Source organism: Carlito syrichta, unplaced genomic scaffold (assembly GCF_000164805.1).
Source record: "Carlito syrichta isolate Samal-C Ts95f unplaced genomic scaffold, Tarsius_syrichta-2.0.1 Scaffold315407, whole genome shotgun sequence".
NCBI lineage: Eukaryota > Metazoa > Chordata > Mammalia > Primates > Tarsiidae > Carlito > Carlito syrichta.
Window position 1 is genome coordinate 1709051 of NW_007259503.1, and position 13307 is coordinate 1722357.

Genomic DNA, 13307 nt, shown 5'->3' on the forward strand with positions numbered 1-13307 from the left:
TTCTGTGTCCAAAAGCAATGCAACGTTCATTCCTTCTGTTATGCTCAAGCCTAACAAGATCCTACAGTGTTAATTTCAGTCTTTTGTCAAGTGTCTATCATAAGGCATTTGTTGTTTACTGCAAGTTGCTCTTGTTATGTAATTTCAAAGCTGCCTGCAATTTTACTGTTTGTTAGTCACAATACTATAAAATGCCATAGTTTAAGAAATGTTTAAGCCTATTAATTGCCCCCCCAAAACTTAAATATCCAGTCTTTGCCAAGATAGAAAAGTTTACTTTAGATTCCCCAAGACTGATCCTAACTCTGAAACAGTAGTAGCTGCCTCAAATAGTGTTTGACTGTCTAAGGATAACAAAACATTGGTTTAAGCAGAAGGACAGAAAACATTTATAAGATTCTACTATGATAAAACTGCAGCCACAGGCAGTGATGAAAAAATAGAGAATTGGGTTATTAACTGAGAAACTTTCTTTTTTTTTTCTTTCAATATACTGTCCCTGCCTTAAAATGAGAAACTTTCTTAAAATACCTTGAAACTTCAGAAAATTTAGAAGAAACCAGCTAAGGTATATAGCGTGGAGGGTGTGGTTCAAATAATTTGTTATAGAATAAACAGTGGGTTTTGGGCAGGAAAGTAAAGGTAGAATGCAAGGAAACAGTGGGTCTAAAATGAAGGCTGAGAGTGGGATGGTAATAAGGTATGAAACCATCTAGTGAGAATGACTATTTGGACGAAACTTTGAAACACAAAATGTCAGATTCTAATTATGTCAATAAAGGAAAAGTGAAAAAATTTTAGAAGAGTCAGGTCAAAATTGTGGGCATAAAAATGTATTAGTACTCAGAATAATTTGTAACAAATTGAAAGTGATGTTTAACACACTGGTAAAAATAGTGGAGTCTACATATTTGGAAATTAAGTAGTATTTGACTACATGGGACAAAATGCAGAGTTCTTAATGACTATGTTAATGTTTGGCCATTAGAAAAAACTAGGGTTGTCCACAGTTCTGGGAAGCTTGATCATGATCATGAAGAAGAAGTTTCCACAACCCTCATATCAAGCTTCAGGCACCTCAGGATATCTAGACAGAAAAGTTCGGGAAAAATATGAACCTCAAAAACCAAGAATAAAGATTGAGTGTCCAGAGGACTGAGAATCCAGCTAAGTACATGTGATATGAGGAGCCAGATACCTGAGGCTGACCAAGAAGCATGTCTGGGAAGATAATGATGCAGGAACAGGGCTTAGAGAAGGTAGAAAAAGAAACAACAAAAATTGAAGCTACAAGAAGAAGAAATCTTTAAAATGTTCAAAAGAAATGCTTAACAGAAAGCATATTCAGGAGAAAATAATCAAAGTGGAGAATACTTTAGAGAAATGTAAGAAAATGAGGTTGTCATAGTGGTCTTTGAATTTAAACAGAATTTCTCTCTTCCCTTCTCCCTTCCTTGCTTGTTTTCTTTTTACAGCTAACACATAGGGAAGCTAATTCCTGTTTGCTAATTCCCCTTGGTGCCTAGCTCAATGAAAACTGTAAATGAAACAAGAAAACTGTAGATACTCACAGAAAATTGAGTTAAATAAATGACAGATGGTAATGTTTGCAACTTAATTGAAAACAAGGTCTCAATTCTTAAATTGGAAATTATACTTCACTTTTGCAAGCAAATGAAATTACAGACTTGTGAGTTTAGATAAAGATGCTGAAAACACATATTTCAGAGTGATGGAAGCAACTTAATCTTGTTCTGACTTACATTATCTTTTTGGTGACATACAAACACAAAATAATCGAATTGAAAAATTCCATGGGGAGCATGCAGCAATGGTAATGGGATGTTGGTTATCATCATACAGAGCAAGCAGTCAACAGAGTAGCTCAAACTTACACTTTTTAACCACTGTTTTTGCAGTAATTAGGATGTAGCCATATTCTGATGGTATTATGTTTATTTGGCACTATTTATGTCCCCTTTTAAATAAACCACATTCTGGAAGTCACTAAAACTTATTTTTACATAGCATTAAATATAGTACCACATTCAAGGACGATCAAAGAGAAAAACTTAATATAAAACAATAAATTATTAGAATTCACACAGCTAAATACATCATTTATTTGAATAAAGTTTGTAATAGCTTTAGGTGCCAGAATAAATGTCTGAAAACTTTGAGTCATTCCATACTTAAGATCAGATCTAGTTCACAGCACCCAAACAATCACAGGCGCCATACATACTCTTAGACTGACCAGGAAGTGAGCCCACAGAAAGGAAATGTAATACGGCTGACATTTACCTACACATGTGTCATGGCTTGCCTCGGAGCCTTCCGGGCAAATTTTCCTAATAGTCCTTCTAGTCCTGGAGAGAGATGTTCTGCTGTTTCTATACTCTGAGTAGGAGCTGTAGAGATGTGAGTACTGTCTGTAATGCTGTTGAGGTTGATAGTTGTTTCTCACAGGGGAGAACCGAGCAAGGTTATAGCTACTGTATTGAGTGCCATAATTGGGCAGCCTCTCCAATCCAGCGCAAGATTTCCCGTCCCCTAATAAATGTTGTCCTGGTGGACAGATACACTTGAAGCTGCCGGGGGTGTTGGAGCACTGATGTGCACAAGGTTTAGGCACTTGTTCACATTCATTAATGTCTGCTCGTGTGCCATGATACATAAAAAAGAGAAAAAAAAAACACACACATACACACACAAAACACAGGAATAAAGAATCAGTCTGTGAAACAAACTGAGGACATTATGTTACCTCCAAAGCCAGGCAGACAGTAATTTCTCTTCAACTGGTGTGAACTTTGAGAAAGCTTTAATCATTCAGTTATGAATACACAGAAGAGTCTGTGACTCTCCTTAAACATTGCTTCATGTGTACAAGTTTTATCTGAACCTTCACATTGGAGCAGATGGCTCAGAAAACCAGACACGCTTGTTCTGTGAACCCATCTTCCTTTAACTTCAGTTGTGATGGTCTTAAGGCCTAAGGAACTCTGTTTCCGCCTTGTCTCCCTGACTGAAAACAACTTAGATGCTTAGAATCAGTTTAGGCTGATGTTTAGGATCAGTTTAAATCTTTAGATCAGTTTAGGCTAATTTGGTATACATTTTTACATGTAATTCTAAGTGCCAAATTAACATTTTAAATCTTAAAAATACGATACTCATCTTTCTGGGTTCAGCTAGGTAGATATATTCTAAATTGTTAACTTTTGTATATTTTCTCCTGGGGGAAAAAAGGCATAGAAGAGTGTAGAACTGCAAATCTGCAATTTTCATAAAACTATACTTATAAATAGTATCCCTTAATTATATGCGTACATTTTTAGAATTTATTTATTTAATTTGCTCTTTCTCCCTTTTGACAAATAGATCCTTCAGATGGATTTCTTATTTTTCTAATTGGTTGACAATGTTAGAAACATTTCAATATATCTAGCTATGATTTTTATAACCACATAACTGCCTTTATGTTTATTTAAAACATTTTTCTGTAAGTGACTTGGTCTTTCTACACCCGTCTTTGCCCCACTCCGACTTACTCTCCACACAGCAGCTGGAGTTGTCTTTTCCAAATGGAAACTGTACCATATAGATTTTCTGCCCCAAACTTACTTTCTCTCTCTGTCTCTTTCTTTTGAGTCGAGGTCTCACTCTGTCACCCAGACTGGAGTGCAACGGCATGATCGTGACGATCACGGCTCATGGCAGCCTCCACCTCTTGGGCTCAGGTGATCCTTCCACCTCAGCATCCCTACTAGCTGGGAATACAGGTATGTGCCACCACACCTGGCTAATTTTTCTATGTTTTCTAGAGACAAGGTTTTGCTATGTTGCCCAAGCTGGTCTTGAACTCCTGGGCTCAAGTAATCCTCCTACTCTGACCTCCCTAAGTGCTGAGATTATGGGGGTAAGCCACCATGCCCAGCCCAGCCCAAGGCTTCCTGTGTATTCCCATCACTCATTCAAAAGAAAATCTAAACTCTTTATTATGGCCTCTTTGCCTTCTTCCTAATTTTGCTCCAACAGCACTGGTCATTTATTCCTTAATTATGGTCAGTGCTTTCCTTTCTGAGGGACCTCACTCTGGCTGTCCTCTCAGCCTGATACACACTCATTCAGACCTTCTTACAGTGGCTCCTCCTTCATTTTGTTCAGTCTTCTAGAGAGGCTAGCTGGATCACAGTGCTCCTACCCTAATCTAGATCGTTCTTTCCCCTTAACTGGTTTTATTTTTTCTTAAGATGCTTATCACTACCTGATATTACATTGTATATTTGTTTTGTGATTCTTATCTCTCTCCATGGGAGGTAAACTCCATGAGGACGGAGAACTGATGTGCCCTGTTTAGCGCTGTAATCCCACAACCAGCACAATTAGGTGCTCAATGAACATGTTGAATCAAAGAAGGATTAAGTTTGATATCATGTGCTGAATCAAAACCCTAAGAGTAGAAACAAAAAGGGTCATATGGGAAAACATGATCTTGAGTACAGAGAAGTCAGAATTCAAAAGCTAAAGCAAATCTTAATTCTCTTTGTGGAGGCAAAAAAGAAATCACATCTCTAGTTTGCATTTAGTTGTAATATCGATCACTGGTATATTTAGTCTTCCATATAATGCCAAGCTTTACGTGTAGGAACACTGGCATAGCTATAGACTTTTTCATGTCATTTCTTTATTAATAATTTTGAGTTAATAATCAGGTCAAGTGCATTTTTTCAAAAGATTAAAAAGAAGGACACAAAGACACAGAATCATTTCTTCCTAAGCTTACTTTCCATGATCTTATTCAAATAAACCCATAACATTTAAAAAAGTTATTTTTCTTACTATTGCTAAGTCAACACGTGGAGTCTGTACTCACAACTCTTCCTGCAAATTAGAAAAATGAATGAAAACCAGAGATGAACACCAAATTCTCTAATCCATTATCACACTGGTATGAAAAACACAAAAAGGTAGAATAGAGTAGTAAATTTTGCTTTAAAAATTATTATTATTTTTTCTTTCTTTCTTTCTTTGTTTTTTTTTTTTTTTTTTTTTGAGTCAGAGTCTCTTTCTGTTATCCAGACTGGAGTGCAGTCACATGATCACAGTTACCACAGCCTGGAACTTCTAGGCTCAGGTGATCCTTCTGCCTCAGCCTTCTAAGTAGCTGGAACTATAGGTGCATCTTACAATGCTTGGCTAATTTTTTTATTTATTGTGGAGACAATGCCTCGCCAAGTTACCCAGGTTGATCTTGAACCCCTGGGCTCAGGCAATCCTCTTCCCTTGACCTTCTAAAGTACTGGGATTACAGGCATGAGACACCGTGCCTGGCCAAAAATTATTTTAGTAGACAAAAATTAAAATTAATATTTTTAATTCTTTGAGGCAATGGCCCTACCTTCTTTCTTGTTTTGTTCTCCAGCCCAATGTCTGACATTCAACTACTGGTCAAATTAATGAACAAATAAATATATTTCATTTTGAAAGGTCACTGCTATGACTGATCAAGATGCTAAATTATATATAATATAAATTATAAATTACAATATCTAAATAGAAGACTGAAATGATAGTCTATGTATTCCTACTATTAAATAGCACTTCTTGTAAAAGAGTTTCTAGTAATCGTTTGAACATTTTCTGTATGCAAAATACTAGGCTAGGGGCCACATAAAGACAGAACTAAGTATTTTGGGGAGAATTTGCTGTAAATAATTTTTTAGTGGATAACCAAGGCAACCAATTTTAAAGCATAGCATGAAATCCAGAAGCTAGAATTTAAAAGCCCACACATTTTCTTTTTTATTTCACTTAACTACTTTAAGGAAGAATACAATTTGGTAGGTCAGTTTCTGGATTATTTTTTTTTTTAAAGTATATGGTTACCTTTTTACAGATTTTTTCATTATCTGCCTTACTTTGTATTCAATTACAACTAAGATGAAAATAAATAGACAACTGGAAGAATCAAATGAGATTTTTCACACAGGAAATGTCATACATTCAGTGAGCCCTAAATATATGATAGATAAAGCAATAATTATCAGTTTGTTTAATTGCATGTCCATATTTTAATCCTTCATACCCAAATTTTCACACTGCAAACAAACATACTTCATACTCAAATAAAATTTATCTATGCAAACGTTTATGTCATGTGCATAGAGGAATAATCAATGAGATAAACTTGATAATTAAGGTGTCACAGCATTACAGAACTTCATTTTGATATGTGTGGTGTATAGCAAGTACTCAGCAAGTGATAATTATTACTTGAAATGTCAATGTAAATTAAGCTCAATATGAAAATCTTGAATAAGTATCCAAATTATGTTATGAATAACTTAAATCAACTTACATACCTTCAAACTGTGGCAAGAGACCATTTGAGAGTTGAGTGGTCCTAAGCAAGTTGGTAAGACTAGGTGACAATATTAGCAGTTTTCTTACTCAGTATGAGTTCCTGCTAACTTACCCACACAGGATCTTCCAAGTCCTTGAGACCGATAGCCTCTTGGGCATACACAACGATAGCTGCCTCTTGTATTTTCACATATCTGGTTATATCTGCATTGATGGGTCCCATCTTTGCATTCATCAATATCTACAGCACAGAGGCAATAAAAATAACAACATTTCTTCTTTCAAAACCCAAAGTTATTATATTTAAAATTAACATTCTGTACAATTGCCAAAGGTTGCGTTTCTCATCATGCGATTGAGACCATAACAACTTACTAATTGAAATTAAAAAAACCTGGGTTCAAGTCCAAGCTCTGCCACTGATTAGCTGACTCCTTTTCCTTCTCCTGCTCCCTACTATAAAAAGCATTTTAGTCTCAGCATTTTTTTCCTCCTTCCCTATACTCCCTCCACCTTTTGCCATCTTATTTATGCAAGTGATTGATGTTCAGGAAGATTGGGAGCAGTAATGTTACATTGCTTCTGATCTGCAGTCCATTTCTAGTTGCTAGTTGGACATCTCCATCTCTGTGTTTTACAACTACTTCAATCTCAGCACAACCCCCTCCCACCCCGAGACTTAGCCTTACTGCCTTATTTATGATAACAGCATTCCTGTGTACCCAGTCTAGCAGGCCACTAATGTCGGAGTTATCTTTAATTATTCTCTCTGTTGCCAAGATTAGGTAATTCTAATTCCTTCAATAAAAATCATATATATCTCTACATTTCCATTTATGCTTAGTTAATTTTTGCTGTAGCTCCTTAAATAGTCTTCTGATCTTTCACCTCATCTCATGTCTAATGAGTCTCATACATAGTTACAGAGTCAATATTCCTAAAAATATTTACAGTTGCATGCATCTGTGCATGATGCTCTGAACTGGTTGCTACTCTTAAGAGTTAAGAAAAATATTTACCTATATCCACAGTATTGGAGCTGAAAAGAGTCTTTGAAATCTGATAGCTCAACCCCGCTCACCAGTTTTTCTTTTTAAGTATACTAAAACATTCATATACCTCAACAAGTGTCAACTAGTGGTCAATATTCCTTCAAGTATTTCTATAACTTCACTCCTATTATATTGTTTTGAAATAAGTCCAAGACATATTATAACTTTATTAATAAATATTTTTAGAATTCTTTTTTAGAAAAACTGTTACTTTTTCAGTGAGAAACTTAAGCCCAAATTTCTGTGTGATTGTAAGACTTGTACAAGGCCAGCTAGTTGTCAAGGAAAGATGAATTTTAATACTTTATCCTAAGTCCAGCTCTTCCCCCCCCAGGTATAGGGATTTTTTTGCTTTTTGCTTTTTTTCCCTTCAGTCATCTCTACCTACTAACATTCCATTCAAGCTTATATTTAAATGTGACAACTTCCATGACTTTCTTGACTGTCACTCCTATTAAATACAAACATTCTCTTGGGCACTCTTTTACAATTTTATTTGTACCTCTTTTATAGTGCTTCATTCTACCTTTTATTGTAATTTAGTTTTTAGGGTTTTTTCTTTTATTGAGAGAGTGGAATAGGCCAATTTTACCCATAAATGATTCCCTTTTCTTGTGAATTTTAACCCAGTAGATTGTAAGTACATGAGAATAGCGATGTTTTATTTTTGTAAATCCTACAGTTTCTAGCTCTGCTAACACAGTTAGCTGGTACAGAATAGGCATACAGAGAATAAATTTAGGTATAACTATACTTTACTTTATTGCCTGGTAATTGCTTTATCATCTACTAACTCAGTAGGCTGATACAGAATAGATACACAAAAAATAAACTTTGGGTAAAATACAATTTATTTTATTGTCTGGTCATTGATTTGTTATTGAAAGAATATTTAGTCCTAAAATAATTATATTTTCAACTTTTCATACACCTCTACAAACATTTTTTCTTACTCCCTATGAAATTCTAAATACATATGCTAAATTTCATATTAGAAGCAATGAGAATATTAATTCATGTAGATATTAAACTACGTAAACCAAATGTGTAATTGATGGGAGCTCAAAATGGTCATGAGTCTCCATTATGAGCTTTCATTTCCTGGTCTAGCCATGAGCCCGGGACCCCAGAGCTCAACCATACTAGAAGTCAGCAGTACCTAAGGAAAAAGAAAGATTTTCTTGTTAGCTTAAATTTAATCATAGGTTTTAAAATGAAAGCCTTACTCGACTTGTTGATGGTAAACAGACCTCAGTCACTGAAACAACCAGACACTCACCAATACAAGTTCCATTTTCTGCCTTGGTCATTCCATTGAGACAAAGATCAGTGCATTTATAGCCACCACGGGTATTCTTACAGTGTTGATCTGGTCTGCATACATTCTGTCTACACTCGTTCACGTCTTGATAAAAGAACAAAGGTAATGCAGACTAAGGAAATGATTTATTCTACTTTTCCAGAGAAACCATACTTTTGGATTTTAAGGATACTATATACTAATACAGATGTTCATGGAGTAATCATTGTGTAAGGTTAAAGTGATTAAATTCAACAAAGTATGTAACACACTTTAAAACAGAATGGCACAAATTAAAAACAAAATATTGCTTCACAGAGCTGGTAGCCATACCAACCATTTCCTTCTCATAGAAAAATAAAATTTATATATAAAATATCAACATCATATATATACATATATGTATATAAGTATATTATATATTTGCAAAAAATCCAGCAAATGGGGGAAATGTTAAAATGGTTATGTAATAAGAAAATGAAACCCATAAAACAGATTTTGTCTCCATTTTGTTTTCACATGAATAACATAACACGATGCATTGTTGGTGTCCTATATAGTCCCAAGACACAGCATATGCATTTGGATGAGACAGCATTAAAAAGTTACAGAGATGCCACTGCTTTGAATTCAAAGCCCCTTTCTTACCTAGGCATTTTCTGCCTTTGAGTTGATACCCAGGTTCACACCCACAGTGGAAACTTCCTATGGCATTGAAACAGCGCTGGTGACAGGGGCTGGATTCTTGACATTCATTAATATCTGTAAAATAAAACAAAACTTTCATTATATGCTGTTAGAAAATCTAAGTTAATTTATCCCAAATGTTTGACATTTTGATGATCTGGATCACTACTAAGTTTAAGATCTAAAACTAATACATTTGCTCTCATATCTCTACTAATTAATTGACAGAATTAACCACTGGAGAGGGGCTCTTTTTTTAATACTCTTTTAAAAAGAAGACATTTGCTAATGATTCAGAACCATGTTAGTGAAACACTCCTCTACTTAAAGCATTTTACCATATGGTTTCCATGCCTGTTTCTAGGAAGTTTCAGTCCTGGAATGTTGCTGACAGACTGGGATGCTGAACACCAGGGGAAAAAAAGCGCTAAGATTTTTGCAATTGACCTTTCTTCCCCATTCTTGCTGCTAGTAGCTTGATGTGGGTCTCTATCACCTTGTGCCTGATTGACTGCAGCAACTTCAGCATTTTCCCTCTTCTGTAGTTCTTGCCAAATTAAAATTCCCAAACACCACCTGGGCAATGGTATAATGAAAACAGTTCAGGCATGAACTCCCCAAATTCTTGGGTCCTTGCCTGTGTTTTATACCTTTTTTCCCCTCCTCCCTCCAATGTCAGAGGAAGAGAGACCTCTTTTTCTACTTAAGAAAAGTCCCTCTATTTGAGCTTTTCAGCCTATCTTCCCCACCTTCACCAAGATGAGGATTATGGTCCAACAGTCATTCACTCCTCCTGTACGTCTTTGAAGCCCTACCTCATTACTGTTATCTTTCCAATAAACCCATAGACATAATCAAATCTTTCCCATCCTAATGAACTATCTCTCTCCAGCTTCTGCCCCTTCTCTATTGTTCTATTCCAATCATTTCAAAAGAAAAATCACCACAGCGAGGCTCTTTACTTCCTCACCTTACATTCTAAGTCTCAAGATGGTGAATGTCTCTTATTTTGTACTTGTTTTTCTATTTGAGATCTTTTAATTTAATCTCTCAAAATCTACAATGTGTTCACTTATATAAATGCACAAATGTGATCATATACTTCCAAAATATTTTTCTTATTGCGGTTCTTTTCTTCCTCTTCCTCTTTTGCTTGGCCTCCCTTATCTCTCTTTACCTTTCTTGCTTACCAAAGGTGAACAACATGAACAATTTAGTAAGAATAATAGCAGAGCTCTTCTACAGACACATGTATATCCCTACCTAGATATACAGATCCATTTCCTTTTTCTTTGATTGTTTTTCAGTGCTCTTTTTTGCCAGTTATATATACTTTCCTACATCAGGGTTTTTTCATGGTGGCCCAATGGTTCATGGTATAAGTGTACCCACGCTTCATTTATTCTTTCTAATGTTGATAGACATTCAGTTTGGGAACCACTGTTTTTGCCTTTGTGAAAAATCCTGAGAGTAGCTTTATTTATATTTGTCAAAACTCAGAGGCAACTAAGATGTCCTTCACTAGGTGAATAAACAAATAGTCCTACATCTAGACAATGAAATATTATTTAGCAATGAAAAGAAATGAACTACTAAGCCATGGAAAGAAATGGAGGAACCTTAAATGTTACTAAGTGAAAGAAGTAATATTACCAAATGAAAGAAGTCAATTTGAAAGGGCTATATAATGTATGATTCCAAATATATGACTTTTTAGAAAGGCAAAACTATGAAGACAGTAAAAATATTAGTGGTTGCTAGAAGTTGAGGGGAGGAAGGGATGAATAAGTGGAGAACAGACGATTTTTCAGTGAAACCATTCTGTATGATACCATAATGGTGGATACATGCCATCATACATTTATGCAAGCCCATGGAATGTACAACACCAAGGGAAGTTTAACCTAAACTATGGATTCTGGATGATTATGATATGTCAATGTGGATTCATCAATTGTAAGAAACATACCACTCTGGTGGGAGGTTTTGATAGTGGGAGGGCTGTGTGTGTAGTGGAAGGAGTTATATGGAAACTCTCTGTATTTTTTGCTCATTTTTTTGTGAACCTCAAACTATTGTGAAAAATAAAGTCTATTAAAAAATCCTGCTATAAACATTCTGGTAGACCTGTGCAATGGAATCTTATAAAATAGATTCTATTCAATTATGCTGTATGATCTCAACTGGTAATAGGCAAATGTTATTCAAAACCAATGTGCTGCAAATATTTAAAATAGCTGTGGAATATTACATCTCAATAAGATCTTATCAAGAAGTTCTACTTATAAAACATGTTAATGAAGTTCTCCACTAACTTAACATCTCTCCGTTCTCTCCCTTTTATTCCTTCATTATCTCCCTTCCTCTTCTTAAAGAGAGAGGAAACCCTCTTTTTCTTGAGAACTTACTTTAAAGAATTCAAAAGGAGGTCTAACTCTTAGCATCAAGAACATAAAGAAAAGGCCTCCGTTTTTATACCTTGACAACTCAGCCCGTCAGAGGTTCTTCGAAAGCCAATTCCACAATGAACCACACAGCGATAGGACCCAATAGTATTGTCACAGTCCTGACCAGCGTGGCAGGTGTGCCCACCCAAAGCACACTCATCAATATCTGCAACAGAGTGAATCATTCAACAAGATGAGTTGAAGAAAACTCTACTCAAGAACCTGCTGTGAAATGGAGATAAGAAAAGCAAAAGATGGCACTTGAAAAATATAAGAAAGCAAGAAGGATTGAATTTGAATTTGTTGGTTTAGTTATTGCAGCTGGGTTAAATAGCTGACAAACAGCAGCATGATGTGCTATCTTCATAGATCAACTGATCACTAGACTGCTTATAAATTTAAAAAGCTATTTCTTTAAAAAAGTTGTTTCTCCTTTCTGAGATCTTGAGCGAGACACTCTAGGGACCCCTGCTTTTAGAGTGCCCCATGTGAAGTTAGTGAAGGAGCAGTATTCCCTCTTACTTACTTTCTCAAATCCATGAAGACTTTCTGTTTGTTGCCCAGGTATGAGCTGAAGTAGTAGGAAAAAAGAGGATTGGTCTGCCACACCTTTCTGAGGTCAGAGAGTACCTTGGTCATTGCTTAAATGTGTCTATTAGATTTCACTTTGTGACTACCTTGACAAGTTCTTCCATCCACAGCTATAGTGAGGCCTTTTGGGCAGGAGCAGTAATAGGTTCCCATGGCATTGTGGCAGGTATGGGAGCAGGGGTTCCCTGCTGCACATTCATCCTCATCTGAAAGAAGAAGCAAACAAAACAAAACAAAACAAAACAAAACAAAACCCAATCAGTATGCGAAACACCTACTTTCTAGGATTTATTAAGGCCAGTAAAAACAGTTGCTTATGAATGCCAATGAGTTGAATGAAATGTAAAAATGCTCTAAGTGCCACATCATGTGGTCACTAAATAAAAATAATTTGGGGTCTCCAAGTGTGACTAGTCGGTTAGATTATGTCCTAAAACAACAGTGATAAGTTATGTTTACTACTGACTGCGATTTAAATGCTTTTTTACCTACCTTAACTCATTATTCACAGCATTCTTAGAAGCATTTTATTGCTTTCTTCAATTTGCATGACAAAATTGGGGAACAGAAATGATAAGAAAACTGCCCAAGGACACATAGGTCATTATTGGCAGAGCTGAGATTTGAAACTAGGCAGTCTAGAGATCACCTTTTTACCATTAGACTACATTACATGGCCTATCAGTGAGAGAAAAGCACTATGTATGCTAATTAAGCTCCTCAAGTTACTGAATTAGCTGTTGACTTCTCTGTTGACTCTCTTATACTGGTACTTCCCTGAGACAAAGTTGGTTTAATCATTAGTCTGCAGTCCTGCCCTGTCTGACAGTTGAGCAATTCTGAGTGACTTCATGTGAGATT

General features: G+C 35.7%; 1 protein-coding gene across 1 annotated transcript in view; it reads right to left on the minus strand.

The window, feature by feature from the left end:
• The window catches only part of HMCN1 (hemicentin 1), a 467592-nt gene that overhangs the window by 10550 nt on the left and 443735 nt on the right, over nt 1–13307 (minus strand). The window contains exons 99-104 of the mRNA XM_008072785.1: nt 12533–12652; nt 11887–12021; nt 9370–9483; nt 8701–8826; nt 6482–6610; nt 2305–2655 (exon numbers count right to left, since the gene is read on the minus strand). Coding sequence (XP_008070976.1) covers nt 2305–2655; nt 6482–6610; nt 8701–8826; nt 9370–9483; nt 11887–12021; nt 12533–12652 — 975 coding nt within the window. The remainder of the gene's footprint in view (nt 1–2304; nt 2656–6481; nt 6611–8700; nt 8827–9369; nt 9484–11886; nt 12022–12532; nt 12653–13307) is intronic.